The 16,448-nt window shown below is 50.6% G+C and overlaps 1 protein-coding gene across 9 annotated transcripts in view; it reads right to left on the bottom strand.

Moving 5' to 3' along the window:
* SLMAP (sarcolemma associated protein) overlaps positions 1 to 16,448 on the bottom strand; it is a 101,722-nt gene that overhangs the window by 33,734 nt on the left and 51,540 nt on the right. For 7 of the 9 annotated variants that reach the window (XM_077278589.1, XM_077278591.1, XM_077278590.1 and 4 more), the window contains exons 4-9: positions 8,491 to 8,527; positions 6,548 to 6,610; positions 5,276 to 5,371; positions 4,466 to 4,537; positions 3,809 to 3,949; positions 2,771 to 2,908 (exon numbers count right to left, since the gene is read on the bottom strand). In XM_077278589.1, the coding sequence (XP_077134704.1) occupies positions 2,771 to 2,908; positions 3,809 to 3,949; positions 4,466 to 4,537; positions 5,276 to 5,371; positions 6,548 to 6,610; positions 8,491 to 8,527 (547 nt within the window). Of the gene's footprint in view, positions 1 to 2,770; positions 2,909 to 3,808; positions 3,950 to 4,465; positions 4,538 to 5,275; positions 5,372 to 6,547; positions 6,611 to 8,490; positions 8,528 to 8,642; positions 8,757 to 16,448 lie in introns of those variants that run through there. The other 2 variants (XM_077278595.1, XM_077278597.1) reach the window with 1 other exon arrangement.

The raw sequence follows: 16,448 nt of genomic DNA, 5'->3' as shown, positions 1-16,448 counted from the left end.
GATTCCAGACCTTTCTGTAGCTCTTCACAGGTGGTCCTTGGCTCTTGGACAACTCTTCTTCTAATTCATTTCACTCCTCTGGCTGAAATCTTACACCTGGTCATGGCCGGTTTATGGTGAAATGATGTTCTTTCCACTTTTGGACTATGACCCCCCAACAGTGCTCACTGGAACTTTCAGTAGTTTAGGAATTCTTCTATAACCAATGCCATAGGTTTGTTTAGCAACAATAAGGTTGCGAATGTCTTAAGACGGCTCACTGGTTTTACCCATCATAAGAGGTTTCTTGTGTAGCACCTTGGTAATGAGACACCTTTTTATAGGCCATCAATTGAACCTGATGATATTTTTCACTAAGTGGCAGGATTGCTTTCTAATTACTGATAGATTTCATCTGGTGTCATGACTTTCCATGGCTTTTTGCACCTCTCTTCATGTGTTCAATACTTTCTCCCCTGTGTCATTCCTCATTATTACACAACTTAATTTCTATCATCTATGGCCTGATTTCTTTGCCTGTGTGGATTGGATGGGGTGTTACTGACATCTGGTGAGAATTTCTTGTAAATAGCACCTTTAGGAATAGATTTACTTATAAAATTGGTGATGTGTTTAATACTCAATTCACCTGCTGTATGTAGAATATTTATAATGAATATAAAAATAGAAAAAAAATTACACACGAGATATATAGTTCAGGATCAGTGGGGGTTCCCAGAGGATGAACCACTCACTATCATAAAGTTAGGGCATGTTCTATCACTATGTCACCACTTTATGAGAAGAGTATACACTTTAAATACTAGCCTGAAGGAATCCAGGAGAAGACCTCAACCAAACAGACTGTAAATCGTTATATGTGTAGTGTACGCTCTCTAAAAACCTTCCAGCGTACAGAGGAAGTAACATGCTGGGGCCCCTGAGTGGGTGGGTGGCCGGGGCCCATAGATCACATTTTGACGACAGCTGAAATCCCAAGAGGTGGCATGCAGCACCGACCCTGTAACGTCCCTCTCTGGAAACCATTATTCCAGGTGTGGAATACTAGGAGCCCTTGTCATAATGTAACCTCTAAAGAAGACTATAAAGATATTAACAACAAACCGGTAGAAATATCAATGCTGTAAAATAGATTACAAAAGAAAAAAAATCCAGAGCAACACATTATATGTCAGAGAGTGAAATGTGACCTTTCTACATCCCATATGGCGCCTGAGTAATCCTAAACCCGTCCAGCACCCCCGATCTGTGCACACCTGCTACCCACCACTTATATAGATAGCACTCGCCGATCTGCTCTTATAAATAACTAGGATTATTCATGGAATGGAGATTTCTTTAGTGGCAGATTTTAGTACCAAGTTATGTGTCACAAAATAAATTATTGCTTTGGATAATTCAATAAATTTAAAAAAAAAAAAAAAAAAAAAAAAAAAAAAAAGCTTTCCATGGTCTGACGGCAGCCAAGCTGTGGTTCCATGTGATGCCGTCCACAATAACACATTGCACTGGTGGATCAAGCTACTGCATGCAGGTGAGAATTATAATTATATATATATTATTAAAGGGGTTGTCCAGGACTTACAGATCCTTATAATAGGTCATCAATATCAGTTTGGTCGGGGTCGACAACAGGCACCCCCCCTTCCCTGATTGAGCGGTATGCAGCTCCACTGCCGCCTTATGTACAGCTCTGTGCACAGTGTAGTGGCCGTTCTTGGGTACTGCAGCTGCTACTGTTGGCCTACACCAATGGAATTTTGATGACCTATTTGAAGTCTATAAAAGTCCTGGACAACCCCTTTAAAGCAACTCTCTCTAAAAAGAGACTATGCATTTTGCACATATATTCTCCATCCATGCTGACCTACGGTGTTCTCCTGGCATCAGTACAATATGGCCGATTCAGTGTCAAGTCTAAACCAAGTCTCTCTCGGCTTCATGTGCTATGCTGGCATTGTGTCCATCCTTGATTCTTTGGTTTCGGCACAGTAGTTTCAGCAGAGCCATGGAAGACACTAATGTGAAAAGACCGCTATGGCAGGGTGCAATACACAATCGAACAGCATACAAAAGGCAGGGGAAGCATGGCTTAGTCTCATCACTGAGCTCCCCGTACCTCTACATCAGCCATGTTTGATCAGAAGAGGCGAAGAACGGAGGTCAGCAGGGAAAGTGCTGTATAAGTCAATGTTTAGTGATTGGCCCTCCCTCCACCCTCTTTAAAGGCATTGGATGATGAAGTCAAAAGACCTGTGGTAAGGACGGAGGGTGTGGGTGGCTTACGAATACTCAAAACTGGACATTGTTGCACCATCTCTAACAGTACTAAATAGTTGCAAGTCTCATAAGATCATAAATGGAAAAAAAACCCTAGAGGTGACAAGGAGGCGAAACACTGCATATGCACTTTATGCTCTGTGTATGGATAGGGAGAGAATAACCTGAAGCTGATGATCACGGATGCAGAGAATGTTTGTTAAAATGTAGCGTGGCCGAAAGAAAGACACTGTTACCGCTCTTTCACTGGTCTCAATGTGTAAGAGATGAAGGACGCAGTGCGTGAAACACAAGAATACACACGTGACCTCAAGGGCAAGAATAAAGAATAAGGGGGTGGGTGAGATGAAGAATTTAATTGAAATTTCTGTGACCTATAAACCTAAAAACATTTAAGAACGCGATTACATTAATCGATTAGTGAAAAGCTTTGTCAATTAAAAGTTCGCAATAAAAAAAAAAAAAAACACTGGGGACTGCGGTTAATTACCTTCAGTTTGTCAGTTAGGTCTTTGATTTCATTCACAGCCCCGTTGTACTTGTTGGCGAGCTCTCGTAACTCTTCCTGGGTCCTCTCATTCATCTCCTTCAGATGGGTACATTCATCTTCTGTGTTACTTAGACTTCTCTGGAAGAATAATAAAAAAGGGTCATGTGCAGAACAGCAAAAATTCCATTAAAAACCATCACTACAGATAGAATAAATTCACACGGGAAAGATTAGACAACGACATTTCTGAGATTGGAAATCTTTCACATAACATCTGCTATATATATATATATATATATATATATATATATATATATATATATATATATATATATATATATATATATATATATATATATTTTTTTTTTTTTATTCTCACACAGAGGATTAGAAATTCTGAAGATATCACTTGTTAAAATACACATTTAATTTTTCTCTCAGTCATCTCTCCAGTTTGGCTCTGTTCTGCCAGGTTTCCATCTTTTTGACATCTGTCAATCACTCACTGAGAGATCCGCTAAAAGCGGTTGTCTGATGGCGTCCACTCCCGCATTGGATGGCGGGACGCGCCGATGATGGCGCGCTATTGGAAGGTGTCCTAATCTACTGATGCACATGTCCAGTAGGGGTATGCAGAAGAAATGTTATTGGCGCCGTTCAACTGAACATGCTGAGCCCTTTTAAAAAATAAAAATAAAAATGGATCTGATCTAAATGAAGCATAACAGAAGCACAAATTCCAGTTTTTAGAGGAACCCTTTAGAAATATCCCCCCAAAGAATGCTAAACACGTGCTTGGCTGTTTTTTTGGGTCAATAAATAAAATAAATGAATAGAAATGATCTAGTCTAATATATAATTGTGAAAGCCTGCATTCACTATACAGAAATTCTCAAATTTCACTGACCGTGCTTCTTTTCACAAAGATGGAGAGTTTGGCAGCATGCGCAGCCCGCCTGTGGAGCATGCGCAGCCCGCCTGCGGAGCATGCACAGCCCATATGTAAAAACTGTAGGACTCGTCACCATCAGGTCTTACCTCAACTTCAGACAGCTTCCTCACCACCTCAATTTTCTCCTGAAGAACTCGCCTCAGAGACTCTTTGGCCATTGTCTCATAGTTGTGTTTGTCCTCCTGCAACGCTATTAACTCTTTCCGAATGCCATCATCCGTTTGACTCTGAAGACAGACAATCTGATTAGGAGAAATCATGTTTCCATAACATTTACAGTCAACAGACGACTAACCATATTAGTGTATGTCACCAGGAAAGGACACAAGTCGGATACGATTAAATGGACACTTTATCGGTCCAGTATTTCACTCATGAATAAGAATCATTTAGTGGAATTGTTCCATAATGGAAAAAGAAGGTAACAAGAGTCAAAGACGTTGTGATATGATCACATATCTTGTTACGGCAGCACTAATCTCTCCAGGCCTGAAGGTTGGCGAGACTGGTTCTTAAACTAACTTTTCGGCGGTAAGGCTGCGATCACACCACATCTTTAATCACGTTCTTGACTATTAGGAGCTTCTATGTGAACGCCAAAAAACTGCAAGTCAGACATGACCACGGTGGAGCCAATTAAACAAAGGAAGACCTTAAACACTGGACTCCTTTTGACCCACTTTCCACCGGTGTCGGTCTTTGTAGCCAGACACAGCCACAAAAGTCTACAGTCATCCACTCACTTTTGAATAAGCTTGCAACTGGTTCCCCATCACTTCTAATCGTGAAAGAAGCCGGTCTTCATCTATAAGAGCCTGAAAAAAACAAGAAAGAAAAAAGATGAAAATATATACAATTTCACACAAACTTAAGGGTCAATACTTAGTCAATGTGAGAAGCTTAAGCTTTTTTATCCTTCTGCTTTGGGGGGAGGCTCCTGCTGCAGTCAGAAACAAAACAGGGAAGAGGGAAAAGGAGAGTAGGAAGAGCTCCTGAGACACGGAAGATTTCTTTTTAGATATCTCAGCAACCATTGTGATAGGAGATATAGTAGGACACAGCATAGGACTTCTTCATTTAATTTATCCGTTTGTGTTCCTTGAAAAAAATAGACTTAATTTTAGAGATATTCACATGTAAAGAGAATTTGTAAGCAGTTATTTATGGGATTAAAATATGGAAAGTGCCCAATTGTGACCACTCTGAAGGTAAAAACTGGTACTAGGCATGCATCACCAATTCATGCTGCCAGTGACAAGCCCAAAGGTTGGACCTCCTAGGAAAATACAAGAGGCCTGGAAATCCATACGTTAGTTGGTTTGAGGGTCTTATTTTGGATGTCGAAAGAGGAACTACAAAGAAGACATGACTCAGTAATTTCCATCTGTAAACCCAAGATGGTCTGGTCTCTTAGAAGAAACGAGGATGCGCCCTGTAAGTGTGCATCCTGTACAAAATGCGTGAAATTCAGAACAAGGTGGAGAAGACGTCCACATGATGGTCAAGTGTCCAAGGCGGAAGAAATGGAAGAGCTCATGATGTCTTTCTGATACCTGCCAACTAGTATCTGAAGCTTCCTGTGTATTGGCTAGTAGCCTCTGAAGAGTGGCCAACTTCTGTTCCAACATCTGTTCCCGATGTAAGGCCTCCTGTAGAAAAAAGTGGTAAAGTGAGGGGCAAAATGTCAATCCGAGAGATCAACCTTCTCCATCACTAACACCAACCATGAACGGATTATGTTCTCCTGCATTCACATGGGCCTTTCTTAGGCCATGTGCACACGTTCAGGATTTTTAGCGTTTTTTTAGCGTTTTTTCGCTATAAAAACGTGATGAAAACGCGAAAAAAATGCTAACATATGCCTCCTATTATTTACAGTGTATTCCGCATTTTTTGTGCAAATGTTGCGATTTTTTCCGCAAAAAAATCACATCGCGGAAAAAAAAGCAACATGTTCATTAAAAATGCGGAATTGCGGGGATTCCGCACACCTAGGAATGCATTGATCTGCTTACTTCATGCACGGGGCTGTGCCCACCATGTGGGAAGTAAGCAGATTATGTGCGGTTGGTACCCAGGGTAGAGGAGAGGAGACTCTCCTCCACGGACTGGGCACCATATAATTGGTCAAAAATAAAAGAATTAAAATAAAAAAATAGTCCTATACTCACCTTCGATGTCCCCCGCAGTGTTCCCGCATCACCGCTGCATGCTGCCGTTTCGGTTCCTATAGCTGGTGTGCGGTGAAGGACCTGTGATGACATCACTGTCTTGTGATTGGTCGTGAGCGGTCATGTGACCGCTCACGTGACCGCTCACATGACCGCGACGTCATGGAAGGTCCTGCGCGCACACACCAGCTATAGGAAGAGGAACGGACGCCGCTGAGGAGATCGTCTGGGTGAGTATAAGCATTTTTTTTATTATTTTTAAACATTCTATCTTTTACTATTGATGCTGCATAAGCAGCATCTATAGTAAAAAGTTGGTCACACTTGTCAAACAGTATGTTTGACAAGTGTGACCAACCTGTCAGTCAGTTTTCCAAGCGATGCTACAGATCGCTTGGAAAACTTTAGCATTCTGCAAGCTAATTACGCTTGCAGAATGCTAAAAAAAAAACGGAAAAAAAACGCAAAAAAGAAAATGCGGATTTCTTGCAGAAAATTTCTGGTTTTCTTCAGGAAATTTCTGCAAGAAATCCGGACGTGTGCACATACCCTTAGACAGGCCTGTAGAAATGTCAGAATTGGCAGCTTATCAGTCTAATGACATTTTAGATAACCTTCATTAATGGAACAATTTCAAAGAATCGAGCGACTTACCTGTAGATACTGAGAGAGTTGGAACAGTTCCTGAGAGTACATACTGGGAGTGTGAGCAGCAACCTGAAACAAGAAAATATACTCATCGTTTTGGGGGTTTTAGTGCCTTTTTAGCAAAGAAATATACATGTATGCCAAAAAATTTAGGCCATTCATAATTTCTTGCCATCAGAAAATATAAGAATCTCCCACCACATTCCCAATGTAATTTCGACTCTTACATGAAAACAGGCTGCTGCTTCTTCACTAGCTCTCATGTATCAGCAGAGCCTCATTCCTTGAGTGATTTACCCCCATCTGCAGCTTAGAAGGATCGAGTGCTTACCTCCTTACCTAACCAGTAAGTGAGGCATCATAGTAATTTACATGCTTTCCTTCCTAGGTACAATCCAATCAAGCTCCCCTCCTGCTGCCATCCTAAAGCCTCATTCAGGTGTGCGGACCACGAGGCACGTCCTGGCCCACGAGGCACGTCCTGGCCCACGAGGCACGTCCTGGCCCACGAGGCACGTCCTGGCCCACGAGGCACGTCCTGGCCCACGAGGCACGTCCTGGCCCACGAGGCACGTCCTGGCCCACGAGGCACGTCCTGGCCCACGAGGCACGCCCTGGCCCACGAGGCACGCCCTGGCCCACGAGGCACGCCCTGGCCCACGAGGCACGCCCTGGCCCACGAGGCACGCCCTGGCCCACGAGGTACGTCCTGGCCCACGAGGTACGTCCTGGCCCACGAGGTACGTCCTGGCCCACAGGTCTCCTGACCTGAACTTGGCAGTCTCATGAGACTATAAGAGGCTGTGGAGTTCAGGTCAGAAGACGCGCGGTCGGTCTGTGCATCATAGTGCGTGTCTGAATGACGTGGAAGAGAGCAGAGAAGGGAGAGCTGTCCGAGCCGGGAGCAGGAACTCTCATGGATTGGTCTCATCTTTTACAGACCTTGTAGCAAATTGAAGGACTTATAAACTCTGCAGCAATAAAATGGTAGAAAATGAATGCCGACAACATAAAAAGTTTCACAATTTTGCCTTTTCAGGAGTAAATTAAAAAAAAAAGAAAAAAAAAAAGAAAGTTGCAAAATGTGTGCAACGTTTTTAAAGGGGGTTGGACACTATTGGACAATACCTTCATAGCTTTACTGCCCAACAGAAAGTAAAAAAACCCTCACACTTACTTCCCGGGTCAGTTCTGTTCCTGCGATATCGGCACAGTTTTCCCCGGCAGTCATGGCTGACCTCTGCAGCCAGGGGATACAGTGCCAACATCGCTGGAACGACACCAACATGGGAGGCAAGTACGAGGCTTTTGTATGTTACGTTGGGCAGAGGAGCTAATAAGAAGAGCAATAGTGGACAGTCCCTTTAAGCATAAAACAAAAATAATAATCCGTCCTGCCTGTATGTACAGAACACAATGAGAATATGACTGCATGTAGCTCAGACTATCCTGGAATATGAACCATTTTATGTAGGAAACAGAGATGGAAACATTGAGGAATGTAATTATTACAGGAGGACGAGCGCTGCGGAGTGACCTGGGCAGGACGGAATAATCAGCTGTGCCAGGGTGAGTCAACCCTTCACAGGCATTCCCGGAGCGAAAACATTGGGGGCTAGCACTGGGTACCATATAGGTCATATATTCTAAGGGGGGTTCATAGGTAGCTTCTGCAGGAGCAAGATCGCGAAAGTCTAAAATCATCTTTCCAATGAAAAAAAAAATCAAGACTATGTAAGTGGAAGCAATAAAATCTGTGTCAGCAGCACGCACAGCGTATACTTATGTATGCACAGCGTCAACCAGCCGTCAGCTGGAAAAGGGCTGCCGGCTCATAAATACACAGTAGGCTCAACATTGAGATAAAATGGACAAAAGATGACGACGAGGGGAGTGAACAAGATCCCCGGAGGGTAACGGATCTATTAGGTAAAACGTGAGTGCCTTACCTTGTCGACAGGACTGGGTAATGGAGCTTGGATGACACTAGGAAGAAAGGAACAGTCAGAATGTAAACACCAAAAGGAAAAGCAAGGAGCAATAGTTCAAAAATCCTTCTTGCAGCTCTGTAAATATTTAACTGGATTTGGTGGAAACGCACGTTGATTCTGGAAGGGAGCGGCAGCCGGAGAAAGAAGTTAACTCTGCCCTGGACTTCTTACCCTGCTTCATATCAGAGCAGAGTGCACCCGGGGCCCTGCCTGCACACCAGACCCTGCCTGCCCACCGGACCCTGCCTGCCCACCGGACCCTGCCTGCCCACCGGACCCTGCCTGCACACTGGGACCCTGCCTGCACACTGGGACCCTGCCTGCCCACCGGACCCTGCCTGCCCACCGGACCCTGCCTGCCCACCGGGGCCCTGCCTGCACACCGGGGCCCTGCCTGCACACCGGGGCCCTGCCTGCACACCGGGGCCCTGCCTGCACACCGGGGGTCCTGCCTGCACCCCAGACCCTGCCTGCACACTGGGGCCCTGCCTGCACCCCAGACCCTGCCTGCACCCCGGGCCCCTGCCTGCACACTGGGGCCCTGCCTGCACCCCGGGGTCCTGCCTGCACCCCGGGCCCCTGCCTGCACCCCGGGCCCCTGCCTGCACCCCGGGCCCCTGCCTGCACACTGGGGCCCTGCCTGCACCCCGGGGTCCTGCCTGCACCCCGGGCCCCTGCCTGCACCCCGGGCCCCTGCCTGCACCCCGGGCCCCTGCCTGCACACTGGGAGCCCAGCCCTACTCTGCAGCCTGTGTATGGGACTGTTAACCACCTCATCTCCCAGCTCCAAGGCATCACCTGTGCGGCAGCCGTCCCGAGCAGGCGTGAAGCAGTTAAAGGTGTGGATCTTAGTTTTGAGGCAATCTTTCAACAAGTCCTTTCATGCCGAGATCAGAGATCACTACTGTTATATAACAGCATTTTAGGATATTCGGTGATTAAAGGAAAGCTTTGCCACACACCAAAGTGACTGACGCTTGTGTACACAGCAATTACTGCACCAGAGTAACAAGTCAGAGCTATGGATGGGAAAGCGTGAAAGAAGAGCGCTCCGACATGTCACCCACGACGGCCCTGTACTACAGGGAGGATATATATGATATATTTTTGTATAGCTCCAACCAATCTCTGCAGGCTGAAAACAATTAAGTTATCACACACGAATACAATTACAGAAAAGGAAGTGTCGCAGAGCGCGGGGGGAGGAGGCAGTGTCGCAGAGCGCGGGGGGAGGAGGCAGTGTCGCAGAGCGCGGGGGGAGGAGGCAGTGTCGCAGAGCGCGGGGGGAGGAGGCAGTGTCGCAGAGCGCGGGGGGAGGAGGCAGTGTCGCAGAGCGCGGGGGGAGGAGGCAGTGTCGCAGAGCGCGGGGGGAGGAGGCAGTGTCGCAGAGCGCGGGGGGAGGAGGCAGTGTCGCAGAGCGCGGGGGGAGGAGGCAGTGTCGCAGAGCGCGGGGGGAGGAGGCAGTGTCGCAGAGCGCGGGGGGAGGAGGCAGTGTCGCAGAGCGCGGGGGGAGGAGGCAGTGTCGCAGAGCGCGGGGGGAGGAGGCAGTGTCGCAGAGCGCGGGGGGAGGAGGCAGTGTCGCAGAGCGCGGGGGGAGGAGGCAGTGTCGCAGAGCGCGGGGGGAGGAGGCAGTGTCGCAGAGCGCGGGGGGAGGAGGCAGTGTCGCAGAGCGCGGGGGGAGGAGGCAGTGTCGCAGAGCGCGGGGGGAGGAGGCAGTGTCGCAGAGCGCGGGGGGAGGAGGCAGTGTCGCAGAGCGCGGGGGGAGGAGGCAGTGTCGCAGAGCGGGAGTGGGAGGAGGCAGCGTCGCAGAGCGGGAGTGGGAGGAGGCAGCGTCGCAGAGCGGGAGTGGGAGGAGGCAGCGTCGCAGAGCGGGAGTGGGAGGAGGCAGCGTCGCAGAGCGGGAGTGGGAGGAGGCAGCGTCGCAGAGCGGGAGTGGGAGGAGGCAGCGTCGCAGAGCGGGAGTGGGAGGAGGCAGCGTCGCAGAGCGGGAGTGGGAGGAGGCAGCGTCGCAGAGCGGGAGAGGGGAGGAGGCAGCGTCGCAGAGCGGGAGTGGGAGGAGGCAGCGTCGCAGAGCGGGAGTGGGAGGAGGCAGCGTCGCAGAGCGGGAATGGGAGGAGGCAGCGTCGCAGAGCGCGGGGGGAGGAGGCAGTGTCGCAGAGCGCGGGGGGAGGAGGCAGTGTCGCAGAGCGCGGGGGGAGGAGGCAGTGTCGCAGAGCGCGGGGGGAGGAGGCAGTGTCGCAGAGCGCGGGGGGAGGAGGCAGTGTCGCAGAGCGCGGGGGGAGGAGGCAGTGTCGCAGAGCGCGGGGGGAGGAGGCAGTGTCGCAGAGCGCGGGGGGAGGAGGCAGTGTCGCAGAGCGCGGGGGGAGGAGGCAGTGTCGCAGAGCGCGGGGGGAGGAGGCAGTGTCGCAGAGCGGGAGTGGGAGGAGTCAGTGTCGCAGAGCGGGAGTGGGAGGAGGCAGTGTCGCAGAGCGGGAGTGGGAGGAGGCAGTGTCGCAGAGCGGGAGTGGGAGGAGTCAGTGTCGCAGAGCGGGAGTGGGAGGAGGCAGTGTCGCAGAGCGGGAGTGGGAGGAGGCAGTGTCGCAGAGCGGGAGTGGGAGGAGGCAGTGTCGCAGAGCGGGAGTGGGAGGAGGCAGTGTCGCAGAGCGGGAGTGGGAGGAGGCAGCGTCGCAGAGCGGGAGAGGGGAGGAGGCAGCGTCGCAGAGCGGGAGAGGGGAGGAGGCAGCGTCGCAGAGCGGGAGAGGGGAGGAGGCAGCGTCGCAGAGCGGGAGTGGGAGGAGGCAGCGTCGCAGAGCGGGAGTGGGAGGAGGCAGCGTCGCAGAGCTGGAGGGGAAGGAGGCAGCGTCGCTGAGCGGGAGGAGGCAGCGTCGCAGAGCGGGAGGAGGCAGCGTCGCAGAGCGGGAGAGGGGAGGAGGCAGCGTCGCAGAGCGGGAGTGGGAGGAGGCAGCGTCGCAGAGCGGGAGTGGGAGGAGGCAGCGTCGCAGAGCTGGAGGGGAAGGAGGCAGCGTCGCTGAGCGGGAGGAGGCAGCGTCGCAGAGCGGGAGGAGGCAGCGTCGCAGAGCGGGAGAGGGGAGGAGGCAGCGTCGCAGAGCGGGAGAGGGGAGGAGGCAGCGTCGCAGAGCGGGAGTGGGAGGAGGCAGCGTCGCAGAGCGGGAGTGGGAGGAGTCAGTGTCGCAGAGCGGGAGTGGGAGGAGTCAGTGTCGCAGAGCGGGAGTGGGAGGAGGCAGTGTCGCAGAGCGGGAGTGGGAGGAGGCAGTGTCGCAGAGCGGGAGTGGGAGGAGTCAGTGTCGCAGAGCGGGAGTGGGAGGAGGCAGTGTCGCAGAGCGGGAGTGGGAGGAGGCAGCGTCGCAGAGCGGGAGAGGGGAGGAGGCAGCGTCGCAGAGCGGGAGGAGGCAGCGTCGCAGAGCGGGAGTGGGAGGAGTCAGTGTCGCAGAGCGGGAGAGGGGAGGAGGCAGCGTCGCAGAGCGGGAGAGGGGAGGAGGCAGCGTCGCAGAGCGGGAATGGGGAGGAGGCAGCGTCGCAGAGCGGGAATGGGAGGAGGCAGTGTCGCAGAGCGCGGGGGGAGGAGGCAGTGTCGCAGAGCGCGGGGGGAGGAGGCAGTGTCGCAGAGCGCGGGGGGAGGAGGCAGTGTCGCAGAGCGCGGGGGGAGGAGGCAGTGTCGCAGAGCGCGGGGGGAGGAGGCAGTGTCGCAGAGCGCGGGGGAAGGAGGCAGTGTCGCAGAGCGCGGGGGGAGGAGGCAGTGTCGCAGAGCGCGGGGGGAGGAGGCAGTGTCGCAGAGCGCGGGGGGAGGAGGCAGTGTCGCAGAGCGCGGGGGGAGGAGGCAGTGTCGCAGAGCGCGGGGGGAGGAGGCAGTGTCACAGAGCGCGGGGGGAGGAGGCAGTGTCGCAGAGCGCGGGGGGAGGAGGCAGTGTCGCAGAGCGCGGGGGAGGAGGCAGTGTCGCAGAGCGCGGGGGGAGGAGGCAGTGTCGCAGAGCGCGGGGGGAGGAGGCAGTGTCGCAGAGCGCGGGGGAGGAGGCAGTGTCGCAGAGCGCGGGGGGAGGAGGCAGTGTCGCAGAGCATGGTGGGAGGAGGCAGTGTCGCAGAGCGTGGTGGGAGGAGGCAGTGTCGCAGAGCGCGGGGGGAGGAGGCAGTGTCGCAGAGCGCGGGGGGAGGAGGCAGTGTCGCAGAGCGCGGGGGGAGGAGGCAGTGTCGCAGAGCGCGGGGGGAGGAGGCAGTGTCGCAGAGCGCGGGGGGAGGAGGCAGTGTCGCAGAGCGCGGGGGGAGGAGGCAGTGTCGCAGAGCGCGGGGGGAGGAGGCAGTGTCGCAGAGCGCGGGGGGAGGAGGCAGTGTCGCAGAGCGCGGGGGGAGGAGGCAGTGTCGCAGAGCGCGGGGGGAGGAGTGTCGCAGAGCGCGGGGGAGGAGGTAGTGTCGCAGAGCGCGGGGGGAGGAGGCAGTGTCGCAGAGCGTGGTGGGAGGAGGCAGTGTCGCAGAGCGGGAGGAGGCAGTGTCGCAGAGCGGGAGTGGGAGGAGGCAGTGTCGCAGAGCGGGAGGAGGCAGTGTCGCAGAGCGGGAGGAGGCAGTGTCGCAGAGCGGGAGTGGGAGGAGGCAGTGTCGCAGAGCGGGAGTGGGAGGAGGCAGTGTCGCAGAGCGGGAGTGGGAGGAGGCAGTGTCGCAGAGCGGGAGTGGGAGGAGGCAGTGTCGCAGAGCGGGAGTGGGAGGAGGCAGTGTCGCAGAGCGGGAGTAGGCAGTGTCGCAGAACGGGAGTGGGAGGAGGCAGTGTCGCAGAGCGGGAGGGGGAGGAGGCAGTGTCGCAGAACGGGAGTGGGAGGAGGCAGTGTCGCAGAGCGGGAGGGGGAGGAGGCAGTGTCTCAGAGCGGGAGGAGGCAGTGTCGCAGAGCGGGAGGGGGAGGAGGCAGAGTGGGAGGGGGAGGAGTAAATGTCGCAGCGAGGGAGGCGGAAAAATATCAACAATCTCAACATTACAAGCCCATCCCCAGAGATCTTGATGTTCCTTTGTTCATGGTGCATAACAATCAAGAAGTTTACAACCCATGGCACTCTAGCTGATCTACCTGGAAGGCAGAGAAAAATCGATGGAAAGGTTGGAACACAGGATAATCAGGATGGTGGGTAAGCAGCCCCAATCAAGTTCCAAAGAAATTCAGGCTGTCCTGCAGGCTCAAGGTGCATCAGTGTCAGCACAAACCATCCGTCCACATTTGAATTAAATGAAATGCTATGGCAGGAGACCCAGGAGGACCCCACTGCTGACACAGACATAAAGAAGCTAGACTGCAGTTTGTCAAAATGTAAGTAAGTAAGCCAAAATCTTTCTGGGAAAGAGTATTGTGGACAGATGAGACTAAGAAAGAGCTATTTGGTAAAGCACATCATTCTAATGTTTACTGAAAACCGAATGAGGCCTACAAAGAGAAGAACACAGTACCTACAGTCAAATATGGTGGCAGTTCAAAGATGTTTTGGAGTGGCTTTGCTGCCTCTGGTACTGGGTGCTCTGACTGAACAAGCCATGAAATCTGAAGATTACCAAAAGATTTTGGGTTGCAATGCAGTGCCCAGTGTCAGGAAGCTGGGTTTGCATCCTAGGTCATTGGCCTTCCAGCAGGATAATGCCTACAAACATACTAATACTAAGAAGTTTGTATACGGTTATAGGAAGCGACTGATTGCAGCTATTTATTCCAAAGGGTGTGCAACCAAATAATAAGTTGAGGGTACCAACAATTCGGCCCTGCCCATTTTCAGTTGTGTGAGAAATTATGTCCAATTTGTCTTTTTTGTGTTGTTCCAATACACCAAAAGGAAATAAACATACATGCAAAAAACATGTGTAATTGCATTAAATTTCTGGGACAATTTCAAAGGTGGCAACACTTTTGGCCATGACTAAGTGCATTGCTGTTAATCAATCTGAAATTTTCTGCTTATTTCTGAAAAAAAAAACCACTTCTAAATAAATAATAATAATAATAATAATAAAAAAAAAAGACGATAAAACATTTATTCTCCTATACATTTTAAAGGGTTAGGATTAAACACTTTTTTCCACCCAGGGGAGGGGAGAGGCACCTGCTGCAGCCAGTTGTCTCATAGCCAAATGGGAAAATGAGGAAGAAATATGGGAAAATGGCCGAGCCAGATATTTCTTTAAACATTTTCTAGTTTTTACCATTATCCTAAACAAAAATGAAAAAGGAAAAAAAATGAAGAACTGCTTGGATTTTTTTTATACACTTTTTTTTGGCATTTTTTAAATGTGTAGCATTCATTTAGCAGAAGGCAGGGCTATGTTCTTCATGTCTAGAGGATCAGGGCGTTAGAACACTTAAGACACAATCCCCAGTCTTATTCCGTGCAGCCAAAATCAGGCTAAGAAGATTGCAAACACATTTTATTTTGGAGATTTGCGCCTGTGTCAGTAATAAATGGTAGAGGATACTGCTGATTTATCACATCGCTGGATAAAGAAAAGAAAATCCCCACGTAGCTCTTAATGCACTGGAATCTGAGGAGTCACATTTTTAGGAAACAGTCCTTATAGCATACACTAGATCTCCTACTGGAGTGTGCAATCTACTAGCAAGCCCAAATTATCCCATCGCTAAAATCCATTTTTCTTAAAGGTGTCGTCTATGATATTGATGACCTATGCTTTGGTGTCAGCCCCCTCCAGTATCATATTGCTTATCTAAGGCTTACTTTTACTGCTGTATATGACATATTGGGGTCCATCATACACACGGCATATTGTATAAACTCCAGTCATAACACAACAACCCAACAAAAAATTATTAAAAGGCCAGTCCTGACCGAGATTCATACACACGGAACAGTCAACCATTTACTTGCATGGGCGGCTCGTAATGCTGCATTTCGGAAACGTGTGCCTGCCTCCGGCAAATATTCCAGAGAAGCGCATTAATAAAACTCACCGAAAACATTCATTTCCATAGTTTTAGATCATTTGCAGATGCAAATAAATATATATATATCATAAATATATTAAGTATAAATAAAAATATTATAAATAAATATATTATAAAAATATACATATATACACTGCTCAAAAAAAAATAAAGGGAACACTTAAACAACAGAATCTAACTCCAAGTAAATCAAACTTCTGTGAAATCAAACTGTCCACTTAGGAAGCCACACTGTTTGACAATCAATTTCACAAGCTGTTGTGCAAATGGTATAGACAACAGATGGAAATTATTGGTAATTATCAAGACACACTCAATAAAGGAGTGGTTCTGCAAGTGGGGACCACAGACCACATCTCAGTACCAATGCTTTCTGGCTGATGTTTTGGTCACTTGAATGTTGGTTGTGCTTTCACACTCGTGGTAGCATGAGACGGACTCTACAACCCACACAAGTGGCTCAGGTAGTGCAGCTCATCCAGGATGGCACAACAATGCGAGCTGTGGCAAGAAGGTTTGCCGTGTCCGTCAGCGTAGTGTACAGAGGCTGGAGGCACTCCGAGGATACAGGCCAGTACACCAGGAGACGTGGAGGGGGCCGTAGGAGGGCAACAACCCAGCAGCAGGGCCGCTACCTCAGCCTTTGTCCAAGGCAGAACAGGAGGAGCACTGCCCGTGCCCTGCAAAATGACCTCCAACAGGCCACAAATGTGCAGGTGTCTGCACAAACGGTTAGAGACCGACTCCATGAGGATGGTCTGAGTGCCCGACGTCCACAGATGGGGGTTGTGCTCACAGCCCAACACCGTGCAGGACACTTGGCATTTGCCACATAACACCAGGATTGGCAAATTCGCCACTGGTGCCCTGTGCTCTTCACAGATGAAAGCAGGTTCACACTGAGCACATGTGACAGACGTGACAGAGTCTGGAGACACCGTGGAGAGCGATCTGCTGCCTGCAACATCCTTCAGCATGACCGGTTTGGCAGTG

The sequence above is a fragment of the Ranitomeya variabilis genome, chromosome 8 (genome assembly GCF_051348905.1).
Source record: "Ranitomeya variabilis isolate aRanVar5 chromosome 8, aRanVar5.hap1, whole genome shotgun sequence".
NCBI classification, from domain to species: domain Eukaryota; kingdom Metazoa; phylum Chordata; class Amphibia; order Anura; family Dendrobatidae; genus Ranitomeya; species Ranitomeya variabilis.
The sequence above is the reverse complement of the archived record's forward strand: the minus strand, read 5'-3'. Positions and strand labels throughout refer to the sequence as shown.